Source organism: Acipenser ruthenus, chromosome 13, assembly GCF_902713425.1.
Source record: "Acipenser ruthenus chromosome 13, fAciRut3.2 maternal haplotype, whole genome shotgun sequence".
Classification (NCBI taxonomy): domain Eukaryota; kingdom Metazoa; phylum Chordata; class Actinopteri; order Acipenseriformes; family Acipenseridae; genus Acipenser; species Acipenser ruthenus.
Window position 1 is genome coordinate 2,649,530 of NC_081201.1, and position 20,760 is coordinate 2,670,289.

At 40.3% G+C, this 20,760-nt stretch overlaps 1 protein-coding gene across 2 annotated transcripts in view; it reads right to left on the reverse strand.

Moving 5' to 3' along the window:
* The window catches only part of LOC117417757 (protein sidekick-1-like), a 251,634-nt gene that overhangs the window by 27,289 nt on the left and 203,585 nt on the right, over positions 1-20,760 (reverse strand). For both annotated transcript variants that reach the window (XM_059035447.1, XM_059035446.1), the window contains 11 exons: positions 20,050-20,231; positions 16,980-17,095; positions 14,796-14,991; positions 14,139-14,237; positions 12,291-12,482; positions 10,864-10,985; positions 9,285-9,394; positions 8,022-8,172; positions 7,157-7,394; positions 5,039-5,154; positions 4,061-4,250 (listed from right to left, as the gene is read on the reverse strand). In XM_059035447.1, the coding sequence (XP_058891430.1) occupies positions 4,061-4,250; positions 5,039-5,154; positions 7,157-7,394; positions 8,022-8,172; positions 9,285-9,394; positions 10,864-10,985; positions 12,291-12,482; positions 14,139-14,237; positions 14,796-14,991; positions 16,980-17,095; positions 20,050-20,231 (1,712 nt within the window). The remainder of the gene's footprint in view (positions 1-4,060; positions 4,251-5,038; positions 5,155-7,156; positions 7,395-8,021; positions 8,173-9,284; positions 9,395-10,863; positions 10,986-12,290; positions 12,483-14,138; positions 14,238-14,795; positions 14,992-16,979; positions 17,096-20,049; positions 20,232-20,760) is intronic.

Consider the following 20,760-nt stretch of genomic DNA (forward strand, 5'->3'; position numbering starts at 1 on the left):
TGTACAGAATTAACTCACAGGTATGACAGTTCCTGGATTTTTATGCCATCATGAAAAACTCAATCTCATTGCGATGCAATATGAAACTGTAGCTGCCTAACACCACTTGTAGAGAAAGACAAATGCTGCCGCCTTTGGCACAGGTTTATTCAACCAATTACTGTATAGGGTCACCTTTAAGCAATGGCTGGTAATGCAGACAGCTTCTTTTATCTGCAAGACTGTAACCTGTTACATTGAGTAGAGGCGCTGCAGTCCAGTTCCTTGTGGGCATCTATATAGGACAGTGCCCGATATTCAGAATTTACTTTAGATATGGAAAGTACAATATTATATATATCTTTTGAACCGCGTCATGACCTATTATTCATGTTTAATGTGCTTATTTGCTGTATTTGAGATGTACGTTAAAGGCTTTCCAAAGCCCCCTTTCATCCAGATTTCTCCCTACAGGGTGGTTGAAAGGTATTGTATTTCTCACTGTTGCAGGGTCTGGACAGCCAGCAATACATGGAAGAATACAAAACATTAAAACATAACAAATAGGTCAGAAAAACAAAACAGCCAAGCACAAATGCGTAACTCAAGCTTGAGATCCGAGCTACATTAAAGGAAAAAGATAATGTTTCTTTTTGTTTTCAAACCTGGCATTCTGTTATGTAGGGTAACCCAGCCCTCTGTGTATGGGAACCAAAAGCTATTTCCTGAGATATTTAAAGTCAAATATTTAAGTCAAAGGTGTCTTTGAAGAGCAGCATTACTACACAAGCCTTGCACTTTCCCTTATCCTGCCCTAATTAGAAAGCAGCCTGTTGAAGGCAAATGCACTCGATACATTCAGCAATAAATTAGATAACTACGCATTTTACAAAGGCTAATTTCTTTGCTGATGTTGGCTGTTTATGCCTGTTTTGTTTTTGAGTCAACAATATAGGCTGAGACATGGATCCAGAAAATCTGGAAAGAAAACTATCTGAAGAAACTTAAAGGGATCGACCCCACCCCCAGTAATTTGAGCCCTGACATTTGCTGAAGGAAAAACGTCTTTTTATCAATGTGTTGTTTTTCTTCTGTTAAACCAATAGCTGCAATAAAGTAAAATACCTTATATAGCTATCACACGTAAGCAACAGGCAGCATTAATCTTAAATAGGAGTACTCCATTATCTTTATTTTTCCTCAAACTTTGCAGGATAAAATATACTTCTTCTATAACACATTTAACACAGAAATAAAAATAGAGATTAGATAAAGGGGCATTCAGAACAGAAAATAGGAGGCACTTTTTTACACAGAGAATTGTGAGGGTCTGGAACCAACTCCCCAGTAATGTTGTTGAAGCTGACACCCTGCCTGGGATCCTTCAAGAAGCTGCTTGATGAGATTCTGGGATCAATAAGCTACTAACAACCAAACGAGCAAGATGGGCTCCTCTCGTTTGTAAACTTTCTCATGTTCTTCTTCTTATGTTCTTATAAGGGGTCATCAAATTAGTAAGACATTTATCCTGCCTCAAGGCAGCTTATTTAGATATTTTTAAAGAAGAAAGGTCAAATGAAACAAGGGTGTGATTCTTTTTTTGTAACTGTTTTAAACTATACCGCTGTACAAAGGAGCGGGCTCTTTTTGTACAGCGGTATCAGCGCTATGCTTTAGTGCGAGAGGTCCCGGGTTCGCGTCTGCCCTCCACATGTGTGTGGATTGCCTCGCCCTGTGTGATGCGCCTACCTGCGTTAACCAAGATCGCTACAATACGTTTCTTAGAGGGTTGCCTCTGGTGAACTGAAAGGTTGAATAAAAATTGGACATTCTAGAATTGGGAGAAAATCGGGAATTTAAAAAAAATAAATACATTTTAAAAAAAATGGAGAAAAGGTCTCTTGGCAGGCTGCTAAGTTAGATTCTTCAGGGCAGGCCCCATCTCGGCAGGTTATTTTAAACTAACAGTACTGTCCGCGCCTCAGCAGTTTTTGTTTGTATTATCAAGCCTGATTTAATTATAATTATCGAAAAACGAGCTACATAAAAAAATAAATCCCTCAGATTGAATTTCTCCAGTAAGCGGCAGCTCCCACTGGTTAATAAGCATTTTTTTCAACTTGCGAATTTAAAACATAATTAAAAGGGACCTTTGCCTTAACGGTTTGAATCAGCGTTTGTCGTTATAATCAGCTACTTATATGTATACCTGTTATGCATCCATCAAAGGCAGTCTTCTCAAAAGAAACAGCACTTTCTGCCTCGTGAGATGTACTTCTTTGTTTTCCCATTCATTGCTAATGTATTCTACCACTAAAACGCTCTGCACTTACAGTACAAGAGAGGGGTAGATTTGGGATGAGTTCTGGAATTGTTTGCTTTTATACACTCAAGGCAGGTTGCGCAATATGATATTCCACCAAACGAGAAACCCATTTAGTCAGGCTACTGACCTGAAACCGCATTCAAACACTAATTACTAATTGCTATTAAATTAAATTAAATCAATGGTTGTTATTATTATTATTATTATTATTATTATTATTATTATTATTATTATTATTGTGTGTCATTGTACTCAATGAGAAAAGAAAAGCATTTGCTTAAGACCTGCCTAAATTAAAATTGGGCAGAAAATAAATAAATAAATACAACTTTTGACTGAGGACAATTATCATTTTGTGAGAACACTTTTCTCTTGTAGTGATGCACTGAGGGCTGATTGATCCCTCAAAATACGTTACTTTGTGAATTTGGATCAGCGAATTAAATGCATTCTTTTCTTGCTCAGTGAAGACAAAGATAAAAGTCTCCTTTCTTCTGCTCCATTATAAATTAATAATGATAAAACATGTAATTTTTTTCTCATTTAGTCATACTTATCCTTTCCACGTATAGAGGAGGCAGAGCAGCAGGATCAGTCCCTCGCTAGGTGAAGCAGTGGCACAGGGCGAGTATGAGATCACTCTGCTACCATCCGCCTCACTAAGCAGCGATGTCATAAAAGGACACAATCAGTCACATTTCTTATTGGCTCCCTTATGACCTCTTTATTGTAGAGCACTCTGTCTGCTTCAACAAGGCTTGCTGCCTAAATGGCATTTTCATCCTTTAACCTCCTAAAAAAAAGGCTGCAGTAAAAGTGGCACTCACAATTTACAGCTGTTTAAAGACATACAAGAGTAACCATCTGTCCTGTGTATTAGCTGTGACTCAGGCGACTGTGTGCATATTTAGTTAGATCTCTTATTTCATTTGGGTAGCGTAGGCAATTTGTTACCCGATGGCTTTTGTATTCTGTCTCCCCTCTGCAATTTGGGTTGGAACACTACAATAGCCCAGCAGGAACCTGCCTTTGAAAACTATACCTCATTTGTTTCTGCATATAGGCATTATTACAGAGCCCGGTTCCAGTATTTATAACCATAAAAAGAAATCACTGTAGTGAAAGAATTTTTCAAGAAGAGGCATTTTTTAATCTCTCAGCTAATCCGCTTGTCTTCCAAAACGATGGCATGGAGTGGAGGTTTAAAATGTGCAAAACGCTAACCCTGATGAGTAACAAGCTTAGCACTGGATAATAAATAGCTACGTCTGGGCATGAGGCAACTTTTTTTTTTTAGTTAGTACTTTTTTAAAATCACCAAACAAAAAGTGTATTTTAAATAACATAATTGTGATTGGTATGGAATTTGAAGAATACCACTTGTTTCTGAAAACTTACAACAAAGAAGAAGAAAAAAAGTGCTTGTCACTCAGCCTGCAGAAGAACTTAGACAAAAGGAACAGACATGAATGCAAGCAGAGTCTGACACTGTAACTCCTCTCCCACTGTGAAGCAGCAAGTTCACTGCGTGGGAAGCATGGGAACACATTCCCTCAGGTGTGGCCAGCGAATCCTTCAGGGTTGGATGCATTGCCTACATCTTTCTGGATGCAGCTGGAAACAGTCAGAGCAGAAAGCCTGAATGGCATCCGACTTAGAGAAGAACAGGGCTGCTTGAGAAGCCTTCTGAGCTGATATGCCTGAAAAAAAAGAGAGAGAGAGAGGGAGAGGGAAAAACACAAAAAAGTGACGTACCATCATCCTTGGATCTCTCAAGGGCAGGTGGGGAGCTGGGGACACCATCACCAATGCGGGTGAAAGCCAGCACCTGGATCTCATAAAGGACGTACTTGCGCAGGTTTCTGAGCAAGACGGACTGCGTGAAGTTCCCTTTCACCACGTGGGTTTGGGGGTCGGATGCCGAATCCTTCTCTTTGTACAGCACCTGAACGCATACAGACACAAGGGGAGAGGGGCAACAATTAAAAGAGCTGAACTGATGCTTTCGGCTTCTCCCTCTGATAAGCTTATTTTAAAGTCCAAGGAGACAACAGGCAGGCTTCATTATTTTCCATTATTAACCCGTTTGCTCAGGGTTTCTCAATAGAACAGGCACATATTGGAGCCGGGTGCTTCAAGGTGGTATGAGGAGGTGCTGCTAGATCATGACTGAAAAGATAAGAAATCCACCCGCTAGATCTTGATTTAATCATCCACTTTTCATTGCGGTTAGTGTAAATACAGTTTCACACTTCCTGCAGCTATTACTGTTATGGTTGAAGCTAATACTGCTAGTTGATGGTTTAAGTTGCTATTCTGGTCTGATCTCCCATGACACTAGAAGTTGAATATGTCTTGCTGAAAAACGGTGTGTTTTAATTTTGCTTGATCCAAGCAGCACACCAGGGCTCTGTCAGCTTGTTACACTGGTGGCTCCTAATTTCTCAGTAGCTTGAGCTTTCATACGGATCATTTCTATACAGACGTGCAGGTGTAGTACAGCCCAGGGTTTTCAATTAGTTTTAAGGTATGTGGCACTTACAAGGTAGGTATTTCAACATTTATGGCAATAAATCATAGATCAGGCTTATCCAGCTCCTTTGAAATGGACTTCCAAATATTTTATAATTGCAATGATCTTTGTCATGAAACTGGGTATTTTTCCACAGCAATTATTATTGTTTCCTCCGTCATTTTGAATAGTGCTTCACCCTGTGGGACTGTGGGAGTTACCTTGTATCCAAGGATGTATCCGTTCTGTTCGTGCTCAGGAACGGGAACCCATGTGACTAAGATGCTCGTGGAGCTCACTGCCTCGGTCGTCACATTTTGCGGAGCACCAGATGGAACTAGAAAAAGGGACAATAATACCCAAACCTTTACTGGGTCTTCATAATTACAAATTAAAAATGTATTATGTGATAGAATAGAGCACTGAAAACTTAAATAGGACATGTAAATATATATACATATATATGCACAGTACAACGTTGCATATCTGACCCCCTGTGGACTGGGGTATAGGCGGATATGTGAAAAATTTTGACATCCATAAATAGGTTAGTGAACAAAAACAACATGCAAACTGCTTTAAAGATGGGGACATGTTTTGCTTTAAAAGTAAGCAAACGTAAACAAGATTAATTAGGCTACAAATATACTGTGTTGCTATGCGGTTTGCTATATAAGCCATCTCCACGCAAAAAAATACAAAACCAAATGGTAAATGTACAGTAACCTGCAACTAATGGCTTCTTTCTTAACTCTGTAAGTCCTTGGCTCCCTGGTTCTGTTTTCTTAATATCTCTGTCATGGTACTTTGTGCTCTTTCTTGATATTGCCAACAGCCGATAAGCAGCACGGTTTGAATATTGCTTTGGCTATTTTAAACAAACTGCCGGTAAGCATTCCGTTTATGAAGCTTGCTTTGTTTAATTCAAATGCATTTCAAAGCTACAACAACACGCTGCCAACATCTGCAAGCGTGCGCTCCATCATATAAACACATTGCACAAAAAAAAAGCTTTCTCGACTGGTGTATTGAAACGTCACTGCTACACGCAGCTGACTGACACACGCACACAGCCTGCCTCTCTTAAAGGGGGACGCACCAAAAGGCTGATTGCTATAAAACTTTCTTTCTGTTTCCATCGCTGAAGCTGCATTTGCTGCCATGTGTGCTTTATGACAGTAGCTCAATGCACAAAATGGTCATTTCAAATGAAATGGAGTTCTGCTTTGCAATCATAATAACCCTCTTTTCTGATTACAGCAGATGAACCTAATGGTACATTTTTTTTTTGCACAGAACCACATGAGTTTCAAATGTAGCTCTTGTGTAATGAAGCACACTTGTATTATAAACATGAGACAAGAAACTGAGGGCAACGAGCCAACCACTTATGCATGATCACCAGATGAAAGTGTAATGCTGAGCGTGCTTTCTCAGAATCAATCACTGACTGTCTTCTATCAGGCCTGGTATTAAATAGGAAAAGCTAAGGGTGGCTTACAAAACTAGTTAAAAACTAGTGTGGATCCTTTTAAAAATTAGGTGTAAACCTGATGTTTTACACCCTGTTCAGTATCCTGATTGATACCGTGTTATTGGAATGCACTGCACAGTAACATATGGCACTGAATAATTATGTAGACGTGTGCAAAATCTATTTTTGTTCATGAAATCAGCATTTTGTACAAGACAAGTATGATTAATTATGACAATTGTCACCTAAAACACGATTTGTATCTTTTGCCCCACGGGAATGAAATGAAGCAGTGGTGGCACCTGATAACTGTGCAGAACATCTGCCTCAAAGAAAAAAAAACAAACACTTACTGGTACGAACTTCATCAGCAAACACAGGTTTTAAAATTTCTAACAACGTGACCTAAAAACGTCTCATTTACATATTCGTCTCACTCCCTCGTACATTTCTCTCAAAAGATGGTGTTTCACTGCTGGCTGGGAATGATTAGGAGAGTTCAAAAACACAGTGTGTAATATCTTTTTTTTTTTTAATTTTTGTGGGATGGGGTGGGGGGCTTTGTGGGTAACGGTTATCCTCTGGTGCCAATTGATACTGATGCACAATCATTTCTGGAGTTACAATTAAAGTCCTTAAAATCAAAATTGTATGTATAGACCATGTGGTCTATTCAACTGATCTAGAGTGCGGCGGAGCTAAACACCACTGTGATATAAATTATTAAAGTGTATTTCAGTCTTTAAAACCAAGTGAAATGTTAAGGTTGTCCCTATTTTAACATTCAGACAGTGGCAGTATTTAATTGAACAGACCTCAATAGATAGTAGAACACTGGTGATTAGTTTGTTACAATAGTAGCTACCTGACTCCCTGGTGCGACCCCGCACCACCTCGCTCCAGGGCCCGGGCCCGATGGAGTTGAAGGCCTGGATGCGCACCAGGTACTCGCTCCACTCCTCCAGTCCCTCCAGGGTGATCTCCCTCTCCAGGCGCTCGCTCACCACCTGGGTCCTGGGCTCGCCCTGCAGGTCTGCTCGCCACACATTGATCCTATAGCCCACCGTCTCAGGGTTCCCGTTGTACTCTGAATCAGGCAGAGGCTGAGGAGGACAAGAGGGTTTGAGGTTTTAGTTATATAGTAGGGTAGGTCTAAAAATAAACTTTGTACAATAATCTGACAAGCACTTCCTCTAATTCATACGTATGTCAAATCCTTCTTTTACGAAGTTTCTTTTATTCATGTTTACTGTCGCCATGATTAAAACATTCACAGAGAGGAACGTAAGGAAGTCTATCATTTGTCTTATTATTTTCATCTTGGGTGCAGTGCTAATACATTATAATAACTGCTGAGCAATTTTTTTCAATGGGCTCATCCAGTTGATATATCCCGCGCTCATTAGCACCAGCAACAGAGGGGGCGAACTGTCAAACTGAAAGGAATTCCAACTCTACCTCAAATAGCTGCTGTCTTCTCTCGCTCAGTTCTCAGCCGGGAAAAACAAAATTGCTCACCAGAGATTATAAAAAAAATAAGTGGGGTTGGGTGAGATAAATAAGAATTTAATGTCCACCCTCGGGGTGGGATGCTTGGACAAATGTAGCATCCCACCCTGAGGGTCGACATTAAATTCTCATATCACACACTACCTCAACATTATTCTCTACCTACGTAATGTAATAAACACGCCCCCACACAAGCCTGCGCAGTAGAGATGTGCTCTTACCACCCATCGGAGCCAGAGGCTGGTCTCGCTGGCTGTGCGGACCGTGACGCTGCTTGGGCTGACGTCAGGAGGGGCCTGCAGAGTCTGAATCACACGGGAGGGCTGGCTCGCCGGACTGGAACCCACAATGTTCACCTGCCTCATCCGGAACCTGCACACGGCACGGGACAGGACCACTGCTAATTAAAACTGAGAGATGTTTCTAGGCTACATAACAACGAGGCTCTGCATAAACTGTGTATTCTCCCCCCCCCCCAAAAAATGTACCCGTAAAACTAAAATATGTCAAATAAATTGGCAGTAATCATACTGTTACAACTCCTACAACTACAGCTCTGGTCAAAAGTTTTGCCTCAGCTAGAATTTTAGGATTGAGACATCATCTAAAAAAAAAAAACATAATTTAGACCTTTTATTTAACATCATGTAATCAAAATTATATTGCAAAAGTCTACCGAAAGCCATTTTTGCTAAGTATATGGCAAACTACAAAGTGGTATGTAATTCAGATTTCATTTGACTTCATGAAGCAAAATTCGTTAATTCTTTAGGATGATGCAAAACTTTTGGCCATAGCTGTACAACTAATAATGATACTGATTGTATTTATTTGAGCAGTATTGGTAAGAAAGTTTGTACTTTCTAATAAAGATGCAATGGGTGTTAAGGTGATCAAGGGTAAGGTTGCTACAGTAAGTACAGTATGTATTATGATACTGACCTGGCAATACACTGGTATTACAGAACATCTCTGCAAAAAACACTCAGTTTTCTTTTTATACAGTAGGTTTAATCTCCAAGAAAAGGATTGCATCCTTTCCTGTAAATGCAATCTGAATTTATGAAATATTGAAAAGCTTGTCCCTATTGAAAAAGAATAACCTGAACGAGGAGCTTGCACAGTCTCCACAGTCAACAAATTCTTAATCCTATAAACAGCTCACATGAATGAATGCGCTAATGAATGATAACTGTTGCTTCAAACTCCCCAGCGAGCCCTGACACTATCTCTCTGCTTCTCAGATGACTTGCCATTTGCAGTTTATCACTGGGGGATAACGGCTTGCAATTTGCTCCAAGCCACAGTTTGAAAGAAGAAAACCCTAAAAAAAAGGAGCATATCTAAAGAAAGCACAAAACTCAAGTGTTTTGTTTACAAATATAGCATCAAGCCCTGCATTCACGTTGCTGATAAAGATCAAACCCAAGCCATCTGACCTGCCGCCTGTTTCCGGGAACGCATTGTGTTCCTTTTCGTCTCACCTGTAGTGGGTGAAGGGCGTGAGGTTGGGTATCTCCAGCACCTGGGGGTCCGGGTCATTCTCCTTCTCGTACAGAACCCGCCACTCTTCATCATCGCCGATCCCCCCAACCTATTGCGTGAAAAAGCAAAGTCAATTCCCAAACAAAATCAAAAGGTCTCCACCTGCACTTGTATGAGGTTCCTTTTTAATTTTAAAATGCATTTAGGGGGTCTCAGCAGTGTTGTAAGCAATGCAAGTGCCAGTCTGTTAAACAGAGCAATGAATTGTGAATACAAGCAGCAGTAAGCACCCACACCTTTGTGGACAGCCTCAGTTAGTGCTGAATTTATTCTGGGACCTTTTAAAATGAGTCGTCATTAGCACGCTCCGCAGGGCCTAAAAATAAGGAGCAGGTAATTCTGGGATTGTAAATTCACAGCTGTGCCACCACAATATACCACCAACCTTGAACCAAAAGGAGAATCTGGAATCTTAAATATGTGCGGTCTTTCCAAATTTACACCGAATGGGGGACAGTACTTGTTCTTTATTAAACATTTTGCTGTTATTTTTGTTAACTTAAGGCTTAAGGTAATGGTTATGTTTTGACAGTATTTAATGAACAAGTAACACCACATTAAGACAATGCAATGATTGACTGAGCTTCTGGAACCACAGGGTCTCTTCTGGGCCCCCCCTTGTGTGATACAGAAAAGTTCATACTTAAGCAGCCCCCCCCCCTCCCCCCTCCCCACTGCGCTGCCTTCCAAACATCAAACTCAATTTATGCTGAAGTATAGAACAGTTAGTTGCCCAGTAACCCTAAAGGCTATCTAAGCCAATTTCAGAAATAAATCAATTCAACCGTAGCCATGTAAAATCAGTGTAGAGCAAGCAATCTTCCCATTAAAGTGTCTGCAAATGTTCCTGGGCATTAGGCATTAGCTAACAGATTTACTGGTTAGCAGCTATTTGCTTTTGATTAAAGCAGAACTGATAAGAAAAAAAATGCCTCTGTAAATTTCAGCTATTTTCATAATTATGGTCCAAGACAGTCTTGAAGCATTTTCAACCTCAGGTCCTGTACTATATTTATGTAAAAGAAATTCTAACAATCCCTTTGATCTTGGATTCATGTTTATGTAAAACATTTTACAAAAGTCCAAGTTTCCACGACTAATTTCATTTTAAAAACCTACCTCTACTCAATATGGTGAACTGGATAGTTTAGCTAATGAGTTTTAAGCTTAAGAAATCGTTATAGGGGTATGCCATCAGCAAGCAATGATATGCAGACATTATTATTATTTGTTTTAACTGTGCTGCTAATTCAAATTGGCTACTCTCCTGTCTTGTTATCACGTAGTTGATTGAGATTCTTAATTAAAACGTTAAGAAACCTGCTAATCGTGCAATGAGTTTGGCAGTCTTGTCTACATCGTGATAATTGTTCATTGCCTCTTGTAATGGACTCACCTCAATCCAGGCCATAGCTTTATATTGTTCCTTCTTATAAAGGAGTTTCGACACATCTATAAAAGTTACAGTAACCACATTTTAAATCAACTAAGTTAATGGGTATACAGTAATTCACAAACCTGCCCCTCAACAATCCATTTGGAGATGGAGGTTTTCCCATCATCACCTGCGCGGAACTTCAAGGTGGCGGAGCGAGGGCTGATGTTGGAGATAACGAGGTTGGACGGAGCACCAGGGAGTTCTAAAATAAAATACACATATATACATCTACAGCTCCCCTTCTATTAAAAAAGTTTCAATAGAAATCAGAAATTCACACTGATGAATGTCCTAGCCTAATTGCACTGTGGAATGGTAACTGTTACATCTCTGTCTCCCCAGCGAGCCTTCTTCTCCCTGCCTTTCGGATGAGTTACAAATTGTACTTTAATCAACAGGGATAACGGCTTGTGTTTGGCTCCTAGCCACAGCCGTGCATACATCATTTTGCAGAGACAAAAACTGTGCCTTTGAGAGAGTTTAAATTAACACTGCTCCTCCATTGCATTTTTTTTATTCATGGCTGAGCAGAAACAGCAATTTATCAGCTTCCACAACGACAACGTCAGCTTAAAATATCATCATTCAAATTCGTGCAGATCCATGCGCAAAGGCGTAGGACCTTGACCTGGACCAAATGCAGGCCGACTCAAATGCACTGAAGGGAGAAGAGATTTCGGATGATCGAGATTTGGATAAATTCTGAGCATCCTCTCTAGCATAACAAATAAAGACAGAAAGAAAACTGCGAAACACGAAACATTGATAACTGCTCTAATACATTCTGCAGATTCTACAGTGACGCGCATACCACTTACACAAGCACCTTTTTGTTTTATTAGCCTTTAAAAATCTAATCCTGCAGCCTACAGAGCAATATATATGGGTTTAGATCTAAGGAATTTGGGCGCCCTTCAAATCATTAAGGCCTCTAGTCTTTTGGATTGGCTGATCGAGTCTTGTCCTCATAGCTCATGATTTACTTAAAGTAGTTTGTTTTTTTCTGAACTCTTTTTCAATGAATAAAATACAGCTTGATATCAGGAAACTGTTCTAGACAGCTGGTGGCACCTTCAGCCTCGGACAGGCTATGAAACTTATTCAGACAAAAAAGACTTTAAATAACCCAACCCAAATAAAATGAATTTAAATGTTGTTAATCTAGAGCCCGACATCTCCATATTTTCCAGGTCACTGCAGCGTGCCCTTATAAATGGTTACCATAGTAAAAACACAACAAAGTGTAATAAAGCATAGTGAAAGCATGGTAAAGCATTGGTAAGCATTGTAAAGACCAGCAAGGTACGGTAAAACATATTAATTAACACAGAACTCCATGGTAAACTATGGTAAATGCATAGCATAACCATGGGAAAAGCATGGCAAAACTGCAAAAATACAATGCAAAAATAGCAGGGTAAACTTTAATAAGGGTGTATCTGCAGTAGGTTTCAGATTAACCCTCAGTAACACTGTCTACTCTATTGAGCTGGCATGCTGCTCTTACCTGGAGGGACTCCAGAGGAGATGGCTGAGGAGGTGACCACGCCCATCCCAGCGGCTGTCATCGCTGCCACCTCAATGGTGTAGGTGGTGAGGGAGGTGAGCCCTGTGACCTTGTACTCCAGAGTGCTGTTGGGCAGAGTGCGGGTCACTCTGGTGGCATTCCTACCATACACCTCCCAAGTGACATGATAGCCTGAAAGCGAGGAGGCACGGGATGGTCACGTACAATTTGTATTTGTGCTATTGTAAGTTTATAATGGTCAGGCGCAATTTGATATTGTAAGTTTATAATTTAATACTGCTGTACATGTACTCTACACCTTGGTTCCAATTCATAGATTTTTAAGGACTGGTTTAAGGAATGTTTTGTTCAGTAGTGATCATTTTGATTAATTATATGAAGTTTACTGTAATTGCAACTTATGTAATATTTTCTCAACTGCTTGAGAGAGGGTTAGAAGTTGTTTTTCACTTTTAAAAGCACCGTTTAATCTGAGATGACGTTTATAAACACTTTTTTTGTAACAGGAACAGGAACTAAAAGCCTAGTGAATTCAGATGTATAAAACTTAAATTAGGGGCATTGTGAACACAGCTTAATAAGGCAATGTTGAAAATCCAGGCCTAAGTGTCATGTTCTCTCCAGTTAGATGAGCCTTCATCACTACTCCCTGCCCTGTGCCTTAGGGTCTAACAGAGACTAATAGCCAACAGAGGTCTTGTTTAATTTGCTGTTTATCTGGAGTATATTCCCTCACAGTCAGCAGTGTTTTCCAATCACAGACTGTCCTTTCACATCGAGACACTCATACATCAAAGTTTGTACTGAAAGACCCAGGAAGAAGCGAGGATACTGAACTTTCAAAAAATAAAACAATGCGTTTACGAGATGCGAATGATGGATACTGTTGAAAACATTTTTACATTTAATCTGCATCCAAACTGATTCGTTTGTGTTACTTTGGGCATTTCAGCGCTTGATGGTTGTCTGTTTCTTTATTTGCTTTGAAAAAAAAAAAAAAAAAACGTGAGCAGGTAACCTATTTAATTTGGTTGCATTTCATTTTCTAGCTGTTACTGCGTCTGATTAATTGTTTCCTGGCGGAAACTTCTAAATAGAGCTGTGTGCTGTTTAAGAGTGCCGATACCTGAATTACCGTAATAGCTTATACTTAAATAGTTTTTGAAAACCTACCTGTGTATAACCACATTTCATGTTTAATCAACATTTAAAAGCAGGTGACCCGTGTTCACTTCTGGGCCACAAAATGCAATGTATCTTCATGAATGGTAAAACTGAAGCACAAATAAATAGATACATTGCTGATTGGGATAGCTCACAGTGGAGATGTATCTCCCCTTCAGTCACTGTGTATAATTGTGCCATGTTAAGTTTCCTATCTATGTATCTATTGTATAATGCATAATGTTTTGTTTTTTTTTCCCCCAAAGTTTTTGCAGGGCAACTTCTCGAACGCCACAGAGTTCACACAAACAGTTTTAAAATTTCATAAAATTCAATAAAAAAAAAAAATCAGGATCTTACAACCAAGATAGCCTACAAGTGACAAGACATGCTGACATCACCCCTTCCCATGAGTATCCTATTTAAACCAGCATGGGCTTTTAATACTACAGTAGCACCTCAGCACATAATGTAAGTATCTATCCCATTAAACAGATACCAGGTTGAAAGTTTCTGTAGGGCCGGTCCTGCAGGATGTATTGCTGAATGGTAAAGTCCACTGAAAGGACAGAGTATTTTGGAGCAGATTGCGGCATGGCTTTAGGAAATCTGATTAAGTTCAGGTATCGCAAGGGTCCAGATTTCTAAGCCTTGGGGCTTTACCTGTAATAATCCCATTCTTCTCCTGTGGCTCCTGCCAGCTGACCCTCAGTGACATGTCCAGTATCTCAGTGAAGCTCAGGTGCCCCACTGCTCCAGGCTCTGGGACAGAAAGAGAGAGGACAGATCAGCAAGCAGCAAAACAATACTAATTACAGCACGGTCAGGGGTTTGCAAAAAACAAAATAAGCGCTTAAGATTTGCACAGGCTTACATGTTTTTCATATTTTAGCTTCATTGCATTTGGTTCATTAGCAGTGATTTGCACTGTCAGGAGGCATGGATGTAGACCAGAGGAGGTTGCATTACCTTACTGCTGACTCCTTCCCTTGTTTGTTAAAGAGTTGAGCATCTAAACGGAGCTATAACACAGTTGACACCAGCTGACTGCTCAATGCCACTTAAAGGCTGGCAGTAGCACATGCTGTGCAGAACCTGCATTGTAAATCACTGGGCTGCATATTCATTCTGGACATGGCTAGAGATGTTAGCTTATTGCACTGTGGGTTGCTATTACAGCAGTATTGATAATATTCCCATCTGTTGTGCTAAGGTATTTTCTCTCTGATCCACTCACCCTGCCAATGCATTGCAAACAATGTCAATGGCCCTTCAATGCTCTGGTAAAATAGATATATCAGGTATTTCCCTGGTACTTACTGTCCTCCAATGTCTGTACTGACTGTGGTGAACTGCTTGGCCCATCTCCTGGGGTAGTAAAGCACAGTACAGAAGTGAGATACCAGGTAAACTTCTTCAGCCCGGTGATGTATCCAAGATGACGGGTTCCGTGGAAATCTGGGGTGATGGTTACTATGGTAACAGTTTCAGGCGAATCTTCTGGCCAAGCTAGTAGCTGGAGAGGATAAATGTTTGCAGGTATCAATAAATAAATGAATTCCATAAACATTCTAAAAAAAATAACAGCGCGTTTGTAGGTTTTCAATGGTTAAACAGGATTAATCCAACAAATGAAGCTGAAACAAATCTCTGCTTTGCCGTACTTTTATCAGGCGTTTGTGCCAGCCCAGGATGGAACTGAAAAGTTTATTTTATTAAAAAAAAAAAAGATTTAAATGGTGTTAAACAGAAACAGACTTTTTTCATTCACTTGATAACCGTTCCCCTTAGAAACTGCTAAAAGAAATAATAAAAATAATGACTATTTTCAGCTAAACAGCAGCATGGCATCGCCATGGGCTTTCACTGCAGGATGCACTGTGCAGCTGTCAGAAGTCATTTCTGCACATCCATTCGCAGCTTGTCACATTTTTCCCTTTTGGGCAGTACTTTAGGAGGATGTTGATGTTGATGTGGGATAAAGGACGGAAGCACATGGACAGATGCTGTACGGTAGACCAGCTGCTACTGGTCAATGGCCCAGTGCTGGCCAACACTGCCCCTCAGCATGAAACAGAGCCATAGGCAATGTAAACATGACATTTTTCAGTACTTCTCAGTGCTGGTCTATTAGATAACTTATTTAGCTGTATACAGTATGTATTTGTAAATGCAGCATCAGCTTGCATTTATACAATGATAAAGCAAATTAAAAAGGTCTCCAATGTACTTGATTTATAAATAAATCACTGATACTTATATGGTAACAGAAATGAAAAACAAATTAGGGCTTCCGAGTGGCGCATCCAGTAAAGGCACTCCGCTTGTGCAGGATGTGCCCTACAGCCTGGATGTCGCCGGTTTGAGTCCAGGCTTTTCCATTGTCGACCGTGGACGGGAGCTCCCAGGGGGCAGCGCACAATTGGCCGAACACCGCCCGGGAGGGGGGGATTAGGTCGGCCAGAGTGTCCTCGGCTCACCGCACACCAGCGACCCCCGTGGTCTGGTCGGGCACCTGCTGGCTTGCCTGTAAGCTGCCCGGAGCTGCGTTGTCCTCCGACGCTTTAGCTCCGAGGTGGCTGCACGGTGAGTCTGCAGTGTGAAAAGAAGCGGTCGGCTGACGGCACACGCTTCGGAAGACAGCGTGTGTTCGTCTTCGCCCCTCCCGAGTCAGCGCAGGGGTGGTAGCGGTGAGCCGAGTTTAAATAAGAATTGGATATTCTAAATTGGGAGAAAATAATAAAAAAATAATTGGCGACTATTAAATAAAAAAATAAAAAAAATAAATTAAACACAAATTAGGTTAGCAAAACTGAAAACAATGCCAATGTCACTTAAGTGTATTGAAACTTTAATTTAGCCTTGCAGTGCCAGTGCCTGCAACTCCAATTTACTCTTGCAGGACCCAATACTTCATGTGTCAGAGTTTCCAAGGTTACCTTAAGCATTTCAAGCAGACACAGTTGATGCTGTGTCTCCTTCTGTTTTATCTGTTTGGATGTTCCTGAAGTGGAACCTCTTGACAGCTCATTTCAAAAGCTTAGCAGTGTAGGACTAGGTCAGTGCTGTATCTGAATGCGAGATCTCTTTAGAAGCCTCTACACTACAGGAACTCTCTACAGGAAGCAAATGATCCAGCATCGAGTTACGGGCGAACACCATCTCACAGAAGAGGATGTCCGACAGATGGTCTTGGCTACATCAGGGAGATTGTTCCTGCGCTGTCTTATTGCATGAATAGGTATTCGGTTTTGTGTTGGGGGCAATTACGTCAATTCCTGTTCTAAATAAACTGTTCTGCTCTCAATCAATGCGAGCCGTGAAATGAGGGCAGCAAAATAGCTTCATATCAGTCCTGCAAAAAAAAGCTTCATACAGAACAAACCAAAATGTAAATTCGGTGTCCTGGAAAGGCATCTTTTAAATTGTTATACGTATTTTAATTTCTGTTTATTAATAAGAATGTCAGATATTATAATAAGATGTTGTTAAAGACCAGCTTACTTTGTAACCCTGATTGATGCCGTTAATGAATTGCTGGGGAGGAGGATTCCAGGAGAACTCGACTGTGGTGGAGGTCAGGGCCTTGGTCGCGACGTTTTGCGGTGGAGCTGTTGGCACTTAAAAAGTTCCATGAAAAAAAAAATATATTAATAATCTTGAAAGCACACTGACTCAATGAATCATCCCATTTACATACAGTACAGCTATCAAAGGCTGAAAGCTTCCTCTGCTTGTAAAACTGCAGTTTCAAAATGACAGTTTGATGTTATGATATGTGTAGAAGAGGCAGCATCCGGCTTCTGTCGCAGGTGCAATTCTGTTACAGACAGCTGGAGACTGACAGCTTCCACTAATGGAGTCACAGTCCAGACCACAGTGCAAAACAGAGTTCAGCAGGACACTCAAGCTCTGTTTGTGCCAGGCTATACATAAACCTACAAATCTTCTTTACCAAATACAGCAAAGAGATTGGATAAGAGTTAATATTACTTCAAAAGTCACATTCAGGGTTAAATTGAACCCCAAAACCCTCCCATCAAATGTAACTGTCAGTCCACACACACACGCGCACACATGCACACAGACACACAGACACAGACACACACACACACACACACACACACCTTTCCTTTCCTGAAACATGAAGAATCTGAGGTGTTGTGGCTGCTAATTACAGCAGTAGGTTGGTATCTCAGGTTCACCAAGCTACACAATTGGAATAGTTCAACCTTATTTTTAAGCAATTTGTGTCGGGGGGGGGGGGGGGTAAGGTAATTAGACCAGGAGAGTTATTGGGTGGTAGTAAGGCTTAGTCATTGTTCATTTTCGAAAGCTTTTTGGATTAGACTTGATGCATCAAAACAACTGAGCGATTCGCATGTTAATTATTCAGGACAGCTAATGTGTCACATCTCCTTCACAATCAGAGTGCCACCTTGATTGACAGCTGTGACTGCAGAGATGGACTCTGAAACCAGTCTCCTGGCTCTCGTTTCTCACCTCTAATCACTAACCATAGATTGACACAGAAAAAGCTGGAAAAGGTTTGTTATTTTTATTTATTTTTTTAACTTACTGTATTGAAATGCAGAGCGCATATTCGTTCTTACGGTAAAAGCATTGGCAGATGGGCTAAGGGGTGACTGGGGGCATCTCAAAACTTCAAGCGGACCGATAAGAAAGGTTTCCAAAGTAACACTGACGGCATGCAAAGCTGGATTAGTGGAAGCTGCAGAACCTCAATTGACGAGAGCAGATTGCGGTGATAAATCCAAACAGTTTTCTCTTCCGCGGCCAGTCCAGTGGCTGTAAGCATCAGGAGGGCCGGGGTCTGGCCAGTCTACAGTACAGATGCAGACTTATATCTTAACCACGTTTATTGGATTTGGCACTTGACACTGGGAACTTCAATATGTTTTCAGCGGGTTGAAAGGTCGTCTGTGCACAAAGGTTTATAGATTGCCATGCAGTGGATTTTTATGTCATAATCAACACAAAAACATTTCAAAAGCTCTAATGTGCCCTGTGAAAATATATAATTTCTAGGAATTTCTTGAAAACAAAGAATTTTAGGAAAACTCTTTTGTAGCTAAGGTTTTGCTTTTGTGGATCTAGAATGGCCTAGTCAAAGTCCCAAATTAAATTTGATTGACAACCTTTGGTATGAGTTGAAGAAGGCTGTGCACAAGAGAAGTCCTCGGAATCTGAATGAACTGGAACAATTTTGCGTTGAAGAATGATCAAAAATCACTAAAGAATCATGCCAAAAGCTCATCGACAAATACCAGAATTGTTTAAAAGAGGTTATTATTGCTAAAGGTGCCTCAATTAGTTATTAATTTAAATTTTCCTTGTCGGTGTATGAATACTTTTGAATTAGCATTAGAGTTTTGCAAAAGAATAGCTGAAATAAATAATTGTAGACATCTATTTCTTGTAACTTTTTTTCCTCATCCACAAAAGCTAAACTTTTGCTACAAAAGATTTTTCCTTTAATTATTTGTTTTTGAGAAATTTCAAATAATTATACATTTCCACTGGGGCATGTAAACTTTTGACTAAATACATTGACATTTTCCTGATTGGTGTTTCACAGCATAATATTATTTACTTGTTAGGATATTCTGTAATATTTCCTCTGTTCCTGCGATAGAGTCACCATGCCACAAGCCCCCTTGATTTGTCTTTACTATACAGCCCAAATCAATCCAGTCTTATCAGGCATGGCTGGTCATGTGTCCTGTCTTGTAGTGGTTCAGAAATTACGATTGCCTCGGTTATAGTAAGTACCTTCAACTGCATCATTTACGCACTTTCACATAAAACAAATTAGATAAATTAATGGTCTCAATTCACAGCTGCCCCAGCGTCAATAAAATGGCTGTTCTTAAAAATAATAATTTTAATGGCCCTGAAAAAACCTCTCAACAGTTTTTATAGCTTTCTCTTTACTACGGAACAGTTTGACATTTGGAAATGCACAGATTCATGGGAACTGTTGCTGGGTTGAGACCACCAGTCTGAGGCTCGTTGGTGCAAAACCCAACAAGCCAGCATTCTACAGATTCAGAAATATAGAGGCGCATGACGAAGATTGAGTATAGTTTTTAAAATCAATTCAGCCAAAAGAAAATATTATTTAGCATTCATTTCTGTACTAGCATGAATTGCACTACTAGTTTTTCAAGCAAATATGACCATTTCCCTTGATGCTCCAGGGAGGAAAATAAGACTCCCATTGCATAGCAGTTTGATCCATTCTTGGTTTTACTATTAGTTTAAGAAGACACACCTGAGCTTCTTACCTATACACTGTGGCTAATCAAGCTGGTAGCAAAAGCTGGAAGTGGTTAGACTGATATGTAATAGGAGCCGTTTTTTCTTATGGTATTGGGATTTGATGAACACCACATGCTCACAGTTTTAATGCCATGTTTTAGATTGTATACCTCAGTTAAATGATCTTGCCTGTTTTTTTTTTTAATGTTTTACTTGGTTTAAAAATGCAAAAGCAATCTAATATAATTCTCCAATTCTCCATCCAAAACATCAAGCGATTTCAATCACTAACCTCCCTGAAGAGTGTATGCTGTAACAGGAAGGCTGAACATCCCTAGCCCGGCTCCAGTGTAAGCAGCCACCTGGATTTCATACTGCGTCCAGATGATGAGGTCCCTCACCAGGCAGTAGTTAATCTCAGGGCTGGTGATGTTCTTCAGCTGGTACTCACCGGGAAGGCCAGCAAGCCGATACCTACAATTAAAAGAGTTACAATCCTAAACCGCGTCTTCAGACAGCAACAAATACATTGTAACTCTCCTAGTTTTAATTGGCATCCACTTCAAGGTGTGTAAATAAGATTTACAAGGCTCAAAGACAATTATCACATCTTTGACACATCAGATATGAAAATGTATATGTACAGTAGCTGTCTGATAGAAAATGTGTTTGTGGCACTGTTAAATCCATAGGCATCTTGTAAGTCTAGCCTATGGTAACAGTGGTGGATTCCTCAACTTGAGCAATCTTTTTGACATTCCTTGATGATAAAATTGTTCTCAGGAGGGTTGGGGGGGGGGGGGGGGGGCTAGTACTGCACAGCTCCAGTGTCTTTAGGCACGGTGTGGGTTTGTCATGCTTCGACATCCTCTCCTCTCTACTTGTTATTGCAAACACTGACTGTGCTATATATATATATATATATATATATATATGAATTGTAAAACAGGCTGTTTAATGAAATATTCTCTCAGAAAACGTGTCTTCGGAAGATTTGAAGTGT